Source organism: Aythya ferina (assembly GCF_964211825.1).
Source record: "Aythya ferina genome assembly, chromosome: Z".
NCBI classification, from domain to species: Eukaryota; Metazoa; Chordata; class Aves; order Anseriformes; family Anatidae; genus Aythya; species Aythya ferina.
The window spans coordinates 19,983,931-20,003,056 of NC_140299.1; the positions used below are offsets into that span (position 1 = coordinate 19,983,931).

Below are 19,126 nucleotides of genomic sequence, written 5' to 3' on the forward strand. Positions count from 1 at the left end.
TGCTGGCAGCATAAGTCAAATGCTGCCTAAAGGAAAACTCCTTGAGACTTTACATACAGGAGTTCCTAGCTTGTGGTTTCCAAATATGTTTAGATTTAAAAAGAGGGACCATTGACAAAGACTGGAGGGGGGGGATATTTTGCACATGTATGATGACATCATTATCAGGGTTATCACAAGTGATAAGGTGAGCACATACAGTTTAGGCCATGCAAGAAAGCTCTAGATTGTATTCTTGAATTCTTCATTAGACGCTAATATTCCACTGAGCATTAGGAGTGTAGTCTTCCAGTAGAGAAAGACTGTAGTCAGTCTTTCTTTAGGAACTTGATTCCTAGATCAAATTTTGATGCCTTCATCGAAGTTGTTACACAAATACATTTCAGGGTCAGAGTTATTCTAATTTTGGGGTTATTCCAAATTTCCCCACCTTATTTTTTTTTTTTATATATATGGTTTACATTTGATGAAAAGTTGTTATTGAGCTTTATTAGGCTGTTTAACCAGTTCTGCAGTCCAGGAATTATTAATTCTCATTTGAGAAAAGGAAAAGAGTTTGCACCAGTCTCTTCTGTCTCTTTTTAAGCTGTCAAATAATTTTAAGAGTCAAAATTTCATGTGGAAGAGATGACTCCAACCTAACTATTACAATTCATTTTAGGCAACAGTAATAAAGTTATGGCTTATTTTACCTCTAAGCATCAGACCAATTCTACTAACATAGGACTCTCTAAACAATGTGTTTAAAATTGTGTGAAGTGTTTTCCTGGATCAGATGTTCTACACCATGCGGGACTGGCACAATACAAGAGATAACATCAATTCCTGGGTTTTAAAAGAGAGATTGCAATCACATGTGTGTGTGATGCTTCTGCAAAAACTAGACAATAGCAAATAGTAAAAGTATTAATAATTTAAATTACAACAAATCACAGGAAAATGTGTTTGAATGAAAAGAGATTTGACTGAAAACAGAGAAAGAAAGAGAGAAGGAAGGAAGGAAGGAAGGAAGGAAGGAAGGAAGGAAGGAAGGAAGGAAGGAAGGAAGGAAGGAAGGAAGGAAGGAAGGAAGGAAGGAAGGAAGGAAGGAAGGAAGGAAAGAAGGAATGTGCCCTGCAGATATTTCGTTTGCTTTAGTCTTCATCATTGTAACTATTATTTACAGAATTAAAAACAAAACAACAACAAAAACAAAAACACAACTATCACCACCACCAACAACAAACAAACAAAAAAACCTGAACCTTCTAAATAAAGTGAGATTTTTTTGAGTCACCATCAAGGAATATGAATGATCTTACGTCATCAGTCAGGACACGTTTTATCAATTAATAGTGTTGCCTCGTAACCCATATCTGTGCCAATGCCTCATGTCACACTTCAGTCAAATGAAACTTTAGTAGACCTAATCATAGTACAGGAATCCTGGGGTGATTGTTGGCAGAAGATAGATACTTGTTTGGACTTCTTGTGTTGAAAGTGTACCTCCTATTTTAGACACTATATTCCTCCACTATACCCCTTTTTGTTAGGATTTAGCTTAAATTATTATATATATAAATAAAACCGATGAATTTATTTTTTAACCTGTATGATTTTGTTTTAAAGGAACTTACAATTCTGAAAAATAAATAAATAAGTATATATATATGGTGAAAAAAATAGATTTGTTGCTAAACACTTTTCTGCTAAACATTATTGGAATGGATAACATTATTTTCAGTCTTTCCAAGGACTTGTTAATTCACAACATGTTCTAAAAATACTGTGTGCCTCTGAGATTCCAGTTTTTCTATTTTAGATAAGCATATGCTAAGTCTATTAAAAGATCTGAGAGGAAGAAATCATTTTTGTGATAAGTGCTTTTGCTCTAAGTTCAATTTAATTCTGCTGTGAGATTAAGATCATGCTAGGGTAAGTGAAGTGACTAAGTTGAGTGTGTTTTAGTTACCAGAAATTTGTGATATAAAAGTATTAATTAATTATTGATTGGCTCTATTTTTTTGTCCTTATTATCTTGTCAAGTACATGTAATAATTTATTATGAAACATCCACACTGGAACCACTTGAACTTTTACTATATAGTATCTGCTGATGAGTCAATAGTTTGTGTGATCTTTCTGTAAATACTCGAGTTATTTTTTCTCTCAATATGTGTGCTTTGGGAAAGGTCTAACACTGGAAAAAAAAGAAAAAACAACAACAACACACTATTATTCAGTTATCTTTCAGGATATACCAGGAAGTTAATATAGATAAAACACAGAGACACATAGATATAACATCGCATTACAATATTGGCCACCTGAAGTACTCAGAAATGAAGGCACAGAAAAGAAGTTTGATTTTCATAAACATGGATGGCATGTGAATTCTGACAAAGTTACTGGACAGTGCACATACTTGGCATAAAAGAAAATGTTGTACAAAACAAAGCAGTGTAGTACAGGCATCTTAGCCAAAATTGTGTGCCATTTTCATCATTCTGAAGATTAAAAGGGAAAAGGGAGAATAAATAGTATGTTCCATCCATTTGTTGCCTCCACTCATAAGTAAAGGCCACTTTGAAACTTGAGGGCTTCATTTCAGTGCTTCTAAGACTGAATGAAATAATCAAATTGCTATTTGTGGTGGCAGAAGTTTGGAAAGGGCTATTTCCCTACAAGATAGCTTCAGGTAGATTTAATAAAATCAACAACTTGTGTTTATGTTCTGTGGGATGAAACACGAACCCCTGACTAATAAACAGCTCCAGCAAATTATCCTCTTCTTAATTCTCAGAACCAGCAGTGTTTGAGCATGCCTAAATGTGACGTGACCAGAATTTAGATTTTTTTTTTTTTTGGTCTAGTATATATGAAAGTGTATTAGGAAAGAATTCATTTCTTGGGCAAAATCCTCATTTTGCCTCTTCTTTGACTGTTAGCCTTTCTTGTCTGTCACTATAGCATTTTGTCAGCTGATGGATGATGATTCAGTTATGCCTGCACAAAAAGAGAACATGTTCCACAACATAATCAAATCAGGGTGGAAATAATCCTCAACTTTTATCTAAGATCAAAGAACACTGGTTGAGTGTCTGATAATGCAGTTTCCAGTTAATATGCTGGTCAGTATTATATTCAATGAAAAGATAACTGGGGCTTCAATTCATGTTCCAGCAGCAGGTTGTATGTAGAGAAAATATATATCCACCTAAAATGTTGTCTTTTGTGAAAGAGGCCTGGAGAGACACAGTTAAGGAACCTGAATGATGTTAGAAATGTTCTGTACTTAATACCTATTATATCAAGGGATTTCTTGGATTTTGAAATTAATTTAGTCTAACATGAAATTGTAAAAGATTGATTTGATTGGATATCTTTTAAATTTAACTCTTCACTAAATAATGTGTGAATCTGAAATAATTGTAAAATTCAAGTATGCTTGCTTTTTTAATTCATTCTCCTAAGCTTAGCTCAGTAAGGCGATTTTCCTCTTTGTTTATACTTGATGAAATATAAATATATACAGGAACAATTTGGAACAGATACATTCCCTTTTTATGCTTTGATGAGTTCAGTCGGAATTCTGGGATCATAGACAAGAATTCACAATGTCACAAATTTGCTTTCCATTACTTAGAGCAAGCTTATAAATAAATAAATAATCTTTGTATCATAATGGGAATAATAGAGTATATATATTTAAGTTATGATCATATTATATACATATATATTTATATTTTATATTTGTATATATGAACAGAAACATGCACCTCTGTGAATATATTTAAAAGTTAGTAAACACGACTAGTAATTTAAAACCACTGTTATGTAATAGTTAGGAGACTAGGAAGAAATAGGGTAGAGCTGTAGTAAAATATAGTGGTTTCCAGAAAGTTACATCTTTGTTTTGCTGTTTTTTTTGTTGTTGTTGTTGTTTTTAATTAGAGAAGAAACAGTATGGTGTATAAATTAAAGCAGAGCTGTTCACAACAAACATTAACTGCTTCTATGTAGTCAGTGCTGCACTGCAGGCAGGATAGCCCTTTGAAAATTATTTACACTCAATTTGTTTTTAGACTGCTCTCTGACTATGTATAATCCCAGTGTCTGTTTTTTCTGTAGCTAGTGCTTTAATCTAGCTCTGATTATAATTATACTTGTTAGAGATTTCACAGCTGGTCATTTTTCCGCTTCCATTAGACTGTAATTGCCTATTCCTGTATGATACATTAAGACAGAATAGCTCTGATTACCGGTAAAATACCTGTAGTTTGAAAATCACAGTTGAAGTGTAACACTAATTATGGTACATCATATGTGGTCTAAATCCTACTGTTAGGAATTATTTCTAACTTTTGTTTTACTGAAGTAAAAATTCAAAGCTTTTCAAATAACGTACAGCAATCACTTTGCTTGGCAATACATATCAGAGTTACAGAATGCTTCTGGAAAGAATGGCGCATTTGAATCAAGCTTTTTACCTTAACCTTACAAAATCTTTTCATAATGCTTTTCTTTGGTACTTGATTTGACCTGTTGTGCTGACATTGCAGTTTGAGGACTGATAGAAATGTCCATATTATGGATTGTGATCAGCGTAAATGGGTTTTAATCTTTCTAACTAGTTAATTAATTTACTAATTATATGAGCTAGGATTTCTCACTTTGTAAACATACATACTATCATTTAAAAGAAAAACAAGCATGGATATAATGTAATTACTACAGATACAGAACAAAGAAATGTTTTTCATTAATTATTCTGCCTGAAAAAATCATGTGATTGGATCCTGTAACCCAATGGTTCACTTTTTGGTTAAAAAAATAAGCTAAAACAAAATAAAATAAAATCAGTACTGTAGAGTTAGAACCTCTGTGAGTTCCTCAGAAAACTTAGAAACCTACCTGCTTGGATTCTGAAATGATCTCCTGCATTTAGGTGATGTAGTAGATGAAAATCTTCAAAATAATTGAGTAAATCCTCAGGTACAAAGGGATATGGTACCTTTTGGGTCTCTGGATATGTTACATTCTTTAAGCATTCTAAATGTGAACTAGAAGATAGCCTGAGTGCTCAGAGTTATGTCCACCAACACCACAGCCCATTCCAGCCAATGTTTTTATGATTCTGCTTCTCCATGGAATTTTACAGCCTGTGACCTAGTACCTCTTTCTGATGGGACTTTATGGCATGGGCCAGTAATTCCTCTATGGAGTTACATTTGATCAATTACATGCTGTAATGAAGTTTTTCATGGCATAATCTTGAGCACAAGTTCATTTTGTATTATTCAGCATTTTCCTTTGAAATAACATTGCACCGAAATTCCAAAGTGGCATTATTATCTCTTCAGCTAATTTAGCAAAAAAATCATTAGTGTTTTTAGTGAATAAAAATTTTACTTGACTTTTTTTTTTCCCCCTCATGGGATTGTATTTATTACATGGGAGTAGTCAACAATCTTTTATTCATATGTAACAATTAAAAATGGTCTTACTCATAAATGGTAAAGCAGTTTCATGGTTGTTTTTTTTTTTTTTCTGAATTTATAAACACAAAATATTAGTTTTACAAATTCTGTTAACCCTCATCTCTCTTTCTTTGCCTAAAAAGTCTAAAAAAATCAGATTTCCTTTAAAGTATAAGAAATAATGTTTGCTCATTTAAAATTTGATCCTGGAATTTATTATCCTCATCCAGAAAAGCATCTGAAAGCCTGAATTCCTGTTGCATGTTACTTCTCTGCATGAAGACTTGAAATTTCCCAAACTGAATCTTCCTACCTATGCATTTAAGTTTGTTATATATTTATTGTGAAGAGCTGTTTGTAGGTTTTCTTGCCAAGTTTAATGTTCACTTGTAAAGCTTCAAATTCTGTTCCTTCAAGTGTCAAGATCTTGCTGCTGCTTTGATTGATTGATTCTTTTTGAAATATATACGTAGGAGTAGGTGATATCCTTCTTGTGATATCTGTTCTTTTCTTCACATTTCTCCATTTTTTGAAGAAACTTTTGAATAAATATATCTTTCTTTAACCTGTACTTGAAACCATTGTTGTTTCCTCTTCTTTGATATAAAAGGGTGTCAGATTTTCTGATAAGGTTTTTCTGGAAGTATTTTTAGAGAAGTTGACACTATTAGTTTTGAGCCTTCTTAGAAGACATTGGTCTTATACAATCAGAAGAACGACTGTATTGCATCAGAACAGAGTTCCAGGTAGTCCAGTAGTTTCTTTGTGATGGTTGACATTAGTAGATGTTTAGAAAAATGGCTACAGAATTGTTTAGTGTATTTATACACTGTAAATTCTACTTAAATGCTAGTTTGTATGTGAATTTGCACAATAAAGGCAGCCTAGATGCCTATGTTGTTTTTTTTTTGTTTTTTTTTCTCGCAAAGGTCATAGTTTGCTGCAAAGGAAAGTTTACTGCAGCCTAGTTGGCAGATGACAAGCATCCTGAAGTTGTGTTGTTTTCAAGAGGTTTTAAAAAAATTACCTATATTTAAAGCAAAAGTTACTTATTTAAGCATTTAAAAATGCATTGCATCCAATAAATTCCCCTAAATATCTCTAGTAGCTTTACATATCTGTACTTTGGTAAAATCAGGATCCCTTTTGGAGACTTTTATCAGAGGTGTTTACATGTAGGGCCAAATCCAAATCCTTTTTAACAAAAAATTACATTGCATTTTTTATGTGTGTGATGTTATAACACCTAGGGACACACACACAAAAAAAAAAAAAAAAAAAAAAAAAAAAAAAAAAAAAAAAAAAGTGTCCAAACCCATAAAATAGCTTTGCATTGATAAAGGAAATAACATCACTGCATTTCTTCTATTGACTCTTTTTATAGTGGGGATGTTCAGTGTTTAGCTTACAACAATATTGCTTATACTCAATACTGATCTGTTAAAAGCTTCCTAATTATTTCAGAATTACTTTGGAGGAAAACGTAGGGGAAACAAATGTGACCATTTATGAGCAATAGAAAGAGATAATGTGTTTTGAATTCGCCTTCCAATACAAACAGCTGTTTGTACCATAATGCTAGTACTGACACCAGATTTAGTACCACCATCCATTGTAGTTACCAGAACTGAGAAATAACTGCAATATGTAAAAGATTAAATTTCTCATTCCTTAGAGCAAACAGGACATATTAATAGGTCAATAGGTCTGCTAATAATGCTTTCTGATGAGACTGTATTCCTCTTAAAAATTTGAGCTTAAAATTACAGAGTTCATTAGAATTGCTAAATATGATTATACATATGCTAAACACATAACTCTCAACCACTCTGAGCTAAAAACGGAGAGGCCAAACTGTAAAGCAGTTTAGCTTAAATCTAGTTTAATTATACCACTTAATGTCAGATCTCCCAATGAAGAGAATGCATGGATAATATACTTGAAATAATGTGAGATTCATAGATTAATCACACCTGATATTTTTACCTTTGTTTTTATACCTCTCTTTAATAATTTACAGTCTTAAACTGGAACAACATAAAGATTTTGGTTGGCTGATATGTGATAAACTATGTCAGCTGCTGAGATGCTGAGATGTTTTCAGGATAAATAAGTATTTCCTTTTTATAGTCACCTATGGTCTCTTGAATTATGTTTCTTTCATCAAATGCCAAGACATTAGGACAGTGTTCTGTGTATAACCCTTTGATGTCAACAGCTTTGGTGCTGGGGTATTAATGGCTTAGTGACAAGCAAGAGAACACAGAGGCATTTAGCATTAAAAGTATATTTTCAAAAAATAAAAACAAAAAACAACAACCAAACCAATGGAACAAATAAACAAACAAACAAAAAACAAACTGAACCAAACAACCAAACAACCAAACAACAACAACTACTCACAATAAAAAACCCACTACCCTACCCAACCATGTGTACTAGATTATATTGTTTCTATTTGGTACCTTTAACCTTTTTTTTTTTTTTTCCTTGGTGAAGAGATTTTAGTAGTGATTCTGGCTTATCTAAGAATTACATTTTGCTTTGATGAGACTTTTTTTTTTTTTCTTGGAGACTTCAATACAATTTAAAGATTCCCAAAATGACCTACCTAGGGATATATAGTAATAGCAGTATATTGGTGACATCTTTGATGAGTATATTGGTGAATCTTTCTGATAAGCAGGATGTGACCTTTTAATGTTTCCACAAGTAAACTATGATAATTTAAAGCCAGGGAAAATTTTTCCAGAGCCTGTAAAAGTTGATAACTAAAGATCAGCTTTGAAAAAACTAGAGAAGTCATTCAAATTCTAAAAGTTTTGGAGCCAAAGGAAGGGGAAGGGGAAAAGGAGGTGGGGAAGGGGAAGTGGAAGGGGAAGGGTGAATAAAAAACTAAGTTGATGGCAAATTCAAATATCTAACACAGTCACATATTAAGGGAGTGTTTGGTAATGACAGACCATTGGAGGTCAAAGGAAATAAAAATGAGTGAACAAAAGGAGAGTTTGATGAAGACTGTCCCGCAAACATAGCTCTTTTTTAATCTAAGCCTTAAAATCTTAAAATATCTGCCTAACAATTGATATACCAAGAGCTACACGAATGTCTTCATGTGTCTTTGATGTCTGGCCCAGAAGACAAGTATTCTCTGGCAGTCACTGGTGCTCTTTTTAAGTCTCAGTATACTGCCACTGCTATAGAAAGAGATGATAGAGAAGTTACCTACAAAGTTCACTACATTATGAATCTTCCAGACAGCTCTAAAGCAACATTATTTTGGCAAGGCAGAAAGAAAACTGCTTAGTACAAGCCACATTGTGGTTCAGTATTTTTATTCTGCAATTTTTATAAAGCACTGAGTTTTGGCTTATACCTGTCTTCATGAAAGTTCTGAATGGGATTGAATTTAAGCCATTGCTGAACTCTTCCAGAAATACTGCACTTTTCGTTTCTTGCCTAAAATGAGTGGAATGTGACTTGTTCTGTGTTGCAGAATGCCTTTTTCCTTTTTTATAGGCATACGAGATTTAAAGCATTTTTATGTAAAAAACATGAGTAATTTTGCTGACCATTTCAATGTGTTTTGTGAACATATTGTGAATATTCTGCACAGAAACACATTTCTTTACTCTTGGGAAAGTTTGAAAGGTTATTAATATTTAATGGCAAGTTTCCTATAATTTGTTCCAAATGAGGGAACAGATTTGAATACAGGGAAAAGCAGAGGTGAAGAGAAAATTTCTGGCAAGCATGCTTGGTTTATGGCTTAAGAATGTCCTTTGTACCACTAATTCAAACTTTTGTCTTTGAGAGTTATAAAACTCTGCTCCTAAAAAAAAAAAAACAAAACCTGCAGAACAAAAATGTGCTAAGCCTGGTGTTGTCATGAGGAAAGAATTATGTTCATAGCTCTCAATAGCTGAGAGGTACTGTTAACTAACCAGTAGACTTGGATTTGCATAATATTGTAAGACAATGACAGTATTATGTAAATTTGTGCAGTGCAATGAGCTACTAACATAGAGCTATTATCAAAATAGCTGGTTAAACTTTATCCATAGAGCCTACCTCATCCTGAATAATAAGGGCAAGTTAATTAAATATCAGTAAAGAATATTAATAGGGAGAGCTGTCTTTAAGATACAGAATAGGACAGATGACAAGACAGTAAGGTGAAAGCTTATTTCTCCTATTTTACAAATAGGTTCTAGAGAGAAGTAGTTAACACAAAAGGTAAGTATATAATTGAAGTATAGAAATGGGAAGCGGCAGAAGGTACAGCAGAATTCCAATGTACCTGGACATTGCTCTCCTGTGCTTGTGTGCTTGTGTGATAACAGCCAGCTTGGCTCCAATTCTCTTACTGTATATTTTAGCCCAGTGTTTTTTGTTTGTTTGTTTGTTTTTTTCTTCACTGCTAAATGAAAGGTAAATGCCTTTCAAAAATGGTGGGAGATCAGGCAAAATTTTAAAACCTTTACCAGAGCTGTAAAAAAATAAACAAACAAACAAACAAAAACAAAACAAACAAACAAACAAACAAACAATGAACAACATATTCATCATAAGGCAGGAACACACCTATTTTTAATTTATTTTTAAGCTTTTTGTGTTGAAGAGCCAGTTCTGAAACACTGTCAAGTTACAAATACCAAATAGAAGTTACTAAAGCAGAATGAGACAAGGACTATTTAGTTTCTCCTTCATCTATGCATGAAATAGCTCTGCTTCTTATGTTACTAATATGAATAAGTCTCACATCATTGGGACTGAGTTGCTGCAACTTTACTCCATTGTATGATGACCACTGAGCAGTTTCAGAGGAAGCAAGTAGACTCCTGGAGGCTAAGGAGACTTACTGCTGAGTCTGAAGACTGTAGGTAGAGTGTCTCAGTGTCAGACTTCTAAGATTACAATTTCTTGAAATATTCTAGATACAACAATTTTTATGTGTTCCTGTCACTGAAAAGCAAGTTGTGTTGGGCCTTTCAAGCTTTGCTAGAAATCATTGCTAGGTGTCAGCATTCCTAAATGATTTCGGTTTTATTAAAAATTTATTCTTAATACAGTAATTCCAATCCATATTAAAAGCCTCTACTTCATTATGCACAGGGCTACATCTTTATACTAAATACAAAGATTAAATAAACAGGCAAACAAACAAAAATTGTTCTTGTCACAGGACTCTGGGAGCAGGAGCTCTAAAAAACAGATATGACAACACTATCACATGATTTTCCAGCTGCCTGGCAAAGACAGATCCTTATCAAAGCTTTGCTGGTTTTCTTGTATGTCATTTTTTTTTTTTTCAGCATGGCTTTCTGTTATCTTATTTTTTTTTTCTGAAAAATATGAGGAAATTTGTAGAGTCTGATTTACATGTAATTAAAATGACAATATAAATACAAAGCTGTTCCACTGATTTTTCATCAGAAAAAGGCTGGTTTCTGATATAATTTGCTTTTTAATTTTCCTCAGAAAACATGCCTTCATTATTGCATGAAGTGTGAATTATAACATTTTGTAAATTCTTGATTTCCGCCATACATATTTGGAGCTGAACTTAAAGTTTATAATAGAAGAAAAATATATCCTGAAAGTTAAACCCAAGTCTTTCCAGAGAGAAAAAAATACTTCTTAAGCCCCAACATGAAACAAGTTTAAAATATGTGGTTAAAATAGAAAATGATACTTAAATCAAATTAATCTGTTTTACTCTTGAAGAGAAGCCAGGACCCACTGATCTGACAGATTTTTTATAAAATGTGTTCAAAGATGGGGAAGAAGGACCAGAAGAAATGATCATCACTTCCCCCAGAACATGACAGGCCACAAAGTGAAAACAGGACAAGGAAAAAGCTGCAGTTCATGGCAGGGAAAGAGCGAGACATGCTGTGAAAATGTCAGAGGGGCTCAAAACTTGACTCCAGAACTAATAGTAGCTGAGGTCAAGCTACACTGAGCTAGAAAAGAGGCAGTAACGCCAGGGACTTCCTAAGCATTATGTTTTAGGAAGGAGTGGTAGCTGAACTGCAGAGAGTGAAAAGCTTTATGCAAGTCTTAAAAATAGAGAAGGAGAGACAAGAAAGAACAGGAAAGAAGAAAAATAGGAAATTTAAAAGGAAATAAACTTCTGCAACAGTCACCAGCTGCTTGGATGTTGTGAGAGAAAGCAAATTGGGCAGTAAAGTACTTTTACAACCCTGGCTTGGACAGTCTGGGAGCCAAACTATTCCTCTAGGATAATCTCTGACCCACCTTCTGCCTGCCAGGACAACCCTCCTAGACTCATTTTGTTGGCCCATTTGGAATAATGCCTCTCCTCTCAGCTCTGGCCCCACTTATTTCCAGCTGCCCCTGCCATGCTCCTGCATCCCTCACATATGAATGAACTGCCAACTGTGATTTTGGTGTGAGTTATAGGGACTACAGTCCTAGCAGATGTGTACTGGCAGACCGAGTAGCTGGCTTTTTAAGTTACAAATGTTTGCTTTCAATACATATATATATATATTTATAAATATACAAACACATGCACATACACATAAGGTATACATATAGTATACATACATACATACAGTATACATAAAGTATACATATAAAAGAACATAAGTCCAGGGAAAACTAAACCATTAGAAGTCTGGAAAGAGATGCAGACATTAGATGGGTACATAATCAAAGGCTGAATTGGCAATACATTGTGCTGTGTCTTCTGTGCATACCTTAGCTAAAGAAACTGCTTTGAACTGTTTTCCATTCCTCGTTGTAAATGTTCGTAGGTGTGTGTTTCTGCATTCCTAACACTTCCTGTTAGAAGATCTGTTGAGAAATGATGCCCCCAAGATAGTCTGCTCCTCTTCCTCCAGCATCTTTCCTCTCTTTTGTTGCCCTTCATGTCCTTCTCAGTTGTGTCGGCTATAGACCCACATTTGCTCTGTCTGGGTATTTTCATTCACTTATTGCATCAAGTTTTTTTATTTATCGATAGAAGAAATTAGAGAAACATACAATCTCTTTGATGGAGCTTGTAAATATACCTTTAGGAAGCAATGGCAGGAAAGAAACATGAAATTCATAAAGGAGCTGCAGTTCTTGGTTGCTGTGCCAATTTTTTGTTAGCTCACAGAAAATATTGACCTGTACAATGAGAATTCACCCAATTCATATTTCTAATTTTATCTTTCTGTTTGCCACTCTGCAAATGTTGTGGGTGTGCAGCAGAGGTATAGACACTGTCCAAGAAATCCTCTTCCACTGCTGCTAGTTTTCTGGCACAAGCTTCATTGTGATTTGAGTAAAACTTAAAGTGTGGTGAGATGGATCTAAAATGATATTTGTATGTTTAGCATACAAGACAGAAATGCAGAGGCATAGAGTCACTCTGGTATGCTACAAAATCAGTTCGTGTTTTGCAGACTGAATTCTGTAATGACAGACTCATTAAAAGTTCTTGCTGCCAAATGCTGTTTGCTTTCACCTTCAAAACTGTCTGCATTACTAATGATTAACTCCACATGGAAGTTATTCACATAAAGTATTGTTCCATGGCGCAGTGCTAGGCAAGGGAGAGAGGGAGTGCACACACTCAGCAAATGAATTCAGAAAGGGCCAGATTTAAATGCATTGCTTACAATCATTGGTATAATCAAAGTGCTAGCATGGCCGAGTCTGGGTGAAGTCAGCCTTAGTAGGTCTTGACGGTAGGATTTACCTCTGCCAAGTTAGCTCAGCTAACTAAGCACTGCAAGCCTAAATGGTTATTATTTTCAAGATCGTTATCAGAACTATGGCTTTTTTTGTTTTCTGTTTTGAGACTTTCTTGACCCCATCAATGCTTAACTTCATGTGCAGTACTGGTTATTTTAGTGCCAGCTATATCACTGTTACTAAGTGTTTCTAGTTGGTCAGATGGCTATTGTATAACTCTCCATCCTTCTGGGAGCAGTTCTGTCAGCAAATGTTGAATTCCCTATACGCTAAAGCTTTCTATGGCATGGCACTAGAATCTGTAGGAAATTTCCCAGTTATTCAAGGGTAGTTTCAGGGGAGAAGCACATGATAAAAGCCTTGTTCATGTGGTTACTGTAAAAATAACTGATGTATTTGTTATATTGTCAGCTTAACAGTTTTAAGTTTAACTCAAATGAACAGCCAAGGTAATCTGGAATTATGTAGCTACAGAAGGGATTCTATAGGTACATTGGTCAAGAAAGGCCAAAGGGTGTTCCCCCTCTAATAAATGGGAAGGGAGAACTGGAACAGACATGGGGAAGAGGGCACATGTCAGGATCTGGAGCATAAAAAAAATTGTAAATACCTTATTTCAATTTTAAGTGGAAATAATAATAATGAAAGAATAACATAAACACAACAAAATCACTACCAACAAAAAATTCAACCCATACCAGAAACGTCAGAGTATGTAAGGCCAAACTGTGCAGGTCTTCCAAACATGCAGGGCCACGTGTTGTTTGTTAGCATGCTGTAAAGTGCTACTTCCACTAAGTCTCATCTTTCTGTGATTTAATGTTTAAGATCTGATGTCTTTTTTTAAAAAAAAAAACAAAACACTAAGATTGTGTCACTAAACAGACCTTTGGTTTGTCACCTAACCAGAAGCTAATGGAATTGCAGGAACTTTATTAAAAACAATTTATGAATACATTTTTTTTATTTTACTATATTTTTTAATTATTATTTGAAAATTCCTTGCAGCTGTTGAGACCCCTTTTATTTTGTTTTAAGATTTGTAAAATAATTCTTTTTGTCGCCCATGCATAAAACTTTTCATAAATCATTGTCATTCCCTCACTGTCATTCATTCCCTTCTGCTTGTCTACTCTACTTCCTTAATGAACCTTATCAGACCTGTCCTTATCAGATATTATTTACATGAATGAACAGGCCCCCAAGATGATTTATGTCTTATTTTCTGCTCATCAAAGATGGAAATGAACTGCATTGGTTAAAATGTCATTTAGTAATAGGTCAAATTTTATTCTTCCTCAGGCTTATTTTATTTAGTTTGCTTAGAAATAAATAAAAGTGCAAAATGCAGACTTTTTATATTTCAGAATATAAAGGCAAAAAGATGGTCATCAGATAAATTCCATGGTCTTGGGAAAACAAACAAACAAACAAATAAAAAATAAATAAGGTAAAATAGCAGTCAGTACCCAGATCTGAAGTGGAAAAGGCTTTCTTCAACTACATACCAGTATCTCAGTGAGTTACAGATATAAATACAATGAAATATGAAAAATATTTTCTGCTCAGTTCTTCCATACGAATGAAAGCTCACAGAGGGAAAAGCCATTAATATCATTGCATTATTTGTTTCAAATACATTAAATCATTGTAATCAAATATAATATTTAACTATTTGATGTTTCCAGTGTGCTGTATTTTCAGACATGATATTTTTGTTCCTTAGCAGTACTATAAAAGGAGCCTTCTTTAGGGTGTTTGAGAATATATTCTAGTCAGAATACAAGCATGCTTATGAGTGTGTGAAACACAAAACTTTTGGTAAAAGTTATTGCTAATATTCATTTCATTTCTTACACAATCATAAACGTTCCAGCACATAATTTTTACATTCAGCCAGTCACAATTTTATTCAATTCTTTATAGCAGGTGAATTGTTAATATTGCCAACAGGAGCGTTCAATATGTGAACCTAATAATATCTACCCTGTTCATGGTCATCTTTCTATGCTGTATGCTGAAATAGCACATAAGAAAACCTTTTTCTTTATAAAAGCATTAGCTACAGGTACCTGTGTTAAGAACAACCCCAAATACCTAGTTCCTTCCTTAATGAAGTTTAACCAAATGCTTAGGTCCAGCATTTCCTCTCCCAAAGTCAGTCCATGCTAATGTTCTCATCTGCAGATTTGTTTCCCTCTGTGCAAAATTATTTAAGAAATTTTCATATTGGTTTGTCTTCCTTTACACTCATTTTTACTCTCTGTAATCAAGAAAAACTACGTCTATACAAAATCTCCTTAAGACTCTATAGAAAGTGGTATGTGTCTTGGGATAGGCAGCCTCACCGGCTTATGGCTCAGCTGCTGGAGCTGTTCACCCTTATATGCAGACAGGCTTCAGTGGATATCACCCACAGCAAAATAAGATTTACTTCAATAATGGTGGATTTCGGCTTGTCATACAGTCATATTTCCAACCACACATGCCTCTGACTGACAAACAAGCAGATAGACACTGCCAAAAGTTGTTTGTAAATCATATCTGTTCTGTACAGTAAAGCTGTGTGCTTGCTACAGGCTGTGTTTTCCTTCTGTCTCTCCCAGCTCTTTTCCCTAGTATCAAATCAAATAAATGAAGCTGGCAAAACATGCGAGAGTAAAATTTACTCCATAAAAGAAATACAAAGACAAGGTTTTAGGTAATGAAAAGTGATAATTCTTCTGCTAATAATGAGTTTACTTGACATTTCAATGATACTTTTCTTTTATTTACAGAGTATAACCTACTGAGAAAGAAATGATCTCCAAGTATTAGAATACACACAGTCTAAGTGCAAGAGTCTTAATACCTTAGTAATACCATCAGAAAAATTGGGAGCAGTTATGTTAATGCAGCTATCCTGCCTTCAGACCACAGGTTAAAAAGGCTTGGCCAGCTCAGAGTATAAACAGAAAAAGTTTAGGGTCATCTGGCCTTTTGCAGACAGAATGGCAGCACGTCTCATGAGACCTATTAGGGTTTAACTTCCATAAAACTGTCAGTCTTGGAGCACTGAAGGTTGTAGCAACAGTAATCCAGAATGAACTGAATCCATATACTCTAAGTAAAACTTTGGTCTCCAAAAAAAAAAAAAAAAAAAAAAAAAAAATATTTCTTTTTCTGTAAGTAGTTTTTGATGTATGTAGAATCTACTTTTTTCCTTTACTAATTTAAGGATGAATGAAACGTAAGGTTGCCATTTCAATCTTTTTTTCTTCTTCATACTATTATTTTTTATTCTACTATTTCCTTTCTTCTTTTTCTTTTCTTTCTTCTATTTTCTTTCTACTATTTTCTTTCTACTATTTGGTCTTCATACTATTTTTTTCTTCTTCATACTAAATACTACTAAAACAGAAACCATTTCAGAAAACAATCCAAATAAAACACTGTCTACCTGATTAACTTTCTCAGTAGGAAGACAAATTAAATAAATTTGTTCTTATTGTATGTTAAATTAGTTCTTATCTACTCAAAAAATCTGAAATAATGAATTTATGATTCAAAGTCCATTAAAACTAAAGATGTTCAGTTGATTTATTAGAGTTACAGGATTAAACTGAAATGTTATGTATGCTTCATCTAAAGCTCTTAATGTTTATGGTTAAAAATGATAAATAAGCATTTTGCAACAGGATACTTTTAATTTAGTTATTGATGGTGTCTCATAATCTTATTACAGATAGGTGGCTATGCTAGATGTTGCATCTAAATGTAGTAGTAACAGGTAGTCCCTGCCTTGATGGTCCCTAATGGAAATAAGAAAAGCAAGGAGTAGGAAAATGGAAAACTTAAATTCACGGCTTTATAGATAGGAAGATGAGATACAGAGAATGAGAAAGAAAACTGGTTTGTGGCAAGGGACTGCTATCAGACTTTATTTATTTATTTATTTATTTATTTGGTCAGCTATCATCCTTATTTTAAAAGAACAGTATGTCAGTGATTATTTTGTCAGCACAAATCCATACTTGTTCTAAAGTTGGCATGAGCACCAATGGCTTAAAACCACAAGAATGGAACAAGTAGACATTGCCTTTTTAGCCAGGCACCCCAGACATCAGAAACCATACTGATCTTATGGTGAAGGTCTTAAGGATGCTGACTTGTCACAGCTTTTTTCCAGAGCATGAGACTTTACCTCTCACCTCTGTGAAAATGGGAATGTCCAAGGCAGAGGCAGGAGACAAGGTTCTCACCCAAAATTCAGGTTGTTGAAAATTCAGTTGTCAGGTACTATACTTCTGGTACAGTACCTGACACAGTGCCATACCTTTCTTCTTCTCACCTCATTGCAGAATGGACATACTCCTCCTATTTTGATCTGAAGCAGAATTCTTTTTCCTGTTATCCTCAATTTTCTCCATGTTGGTTAGTTTTATGAGGGGGATTGCAGAGTTGTACAATGATCATCGTTGTAGTTTTCTTTTTTTTTTTTTTCTTTTAATAATGCGTATTTCAATTTGTCTGCAGTATGTAAAAAGTTTCTCTATTACTGTTTTAGGACACAGCAGGTCAGGAGAGATACAGAACAATTACCACAGCTTACTACCGGGGTGCAATGGGCTTCATTTTAATGTATGACATCACGAATGAAGAGTCTTTCAATGCTGTGCAGGATTGGTAAGTAAAACTTGGATCTCATATTAGATATCAAAGAGAATGTTTGGTATCACCTGTTGTGATAGTGTGAATTATTTTGGAATAGTTATTTCCAGATATGTCCAAGCATTCCAATACCCAAAGGTAGGATTTTTGTTCTTGTGGAAAGACAGTGAATGCTTTAAAATGTGGTACTTCTGATTCTTAGCAACCATTGTATTTTCTGTGATGTCAGTTGATGTATTTATACCACTAAAAACAGCAACATGCTAACAGAGAATAATTCATAAGATACCAGAAAATGTTTCCATAGTTCACAGAAAGAAATGGGATTCTGTGTGTGGGGTTGTCATTTGATTTATTTTTTTTAATGTTGTTTTTAAACTTAGCTGGTTAGACATTACATTTTCATTCATGTGGCTTAAGTGTAAAAATGATGATAAAAGTTTATCAGAGTCTAAAATGGATAGAACCTGTATTACCATATATTTTGTGAATTTGTCTCTATAACAGCATGTCATTTTAATTAGGTATGGATCAACCAGGATCCAAACAATTTAAGGCTTTTTTAAAGTAAAGCTGACCAAAAAGGAAAACTAGAGCTACTCTCAGCTGTCTCCTCTTATCCTTTAAGAGTTATTTTCATATCTGAGGGCCTCCTAGCAGTGCTCTGGGTGATATGAATTGCATTTGTCACATGTGTTCTTTGTGCTTTCTTACACATTGTTACCATGGGAAAATCATGTTTGAGAGAGTATTTCGTTCAGAGTTTGCATGATTGTTCAGTATATTTCTTTGGCTCTTTTTGTTCTTTTAAGATGTGCTTTATTGTATAAGAGTATAAAATATTACAATTAAAAATATTACAATATTACAATAAAAATTACAATATTACAAAATATTACAATATATACAATTTTCAGGACATGCAAGGTCAAAAACACATTTTACATTTGAATTAAAAGGCAATGATGTTATGATGCCTGTTTCTAATGGGAATTGTTGCCTAGCCACAGACTCTCTGATAAAAAACGTTCTTTCTTTCACACTTTTCTACTTATTATTGTGGAAGAAAGTACTACTGAGCCCATGGAGCAGCATCTCTCTCTACACCTGTATATTTTCTTCATCTGGGTATGCTGAATCTGGCCATTCAGCACTCAGAAAATAAGAACTGAGAAACTTAGCTTGACAAGAACCTTAGCTGTACAAGAAATAAAATCTTGTGTTGCCTAACATGTCTAGTTTGAGCACTATGGAGGTAGTCATTCATCCAATGGAAATGGACAACTCCAGACTGTGTCCTACCTTCT

General features: G+C 34.0%; 1 protein-coding gene across 1 annotated transcript in view; it reads left to right on the plus strand.

Moving 5' to 3' along the window:
* RAB3C (RAB3C, member RAS oncogene family) overlaps window positions 1–19,126 on the plus strand; it is a 142,297-nt gene that overhangs the window by 47,897 nt on the left and 75,274 nt on the right. Inside the window, exon 3 of the mRNA XM_084503805.1 lies at window positions 17,716–17,834. Within this exon, the coding sequence (XP_084359931.1) occupies window positions 17,716–17,834 (119 nt within the window). The remainder of the gene's footprint in view (window positions 1–17,715; window positions 17,835–19,126) is intronic.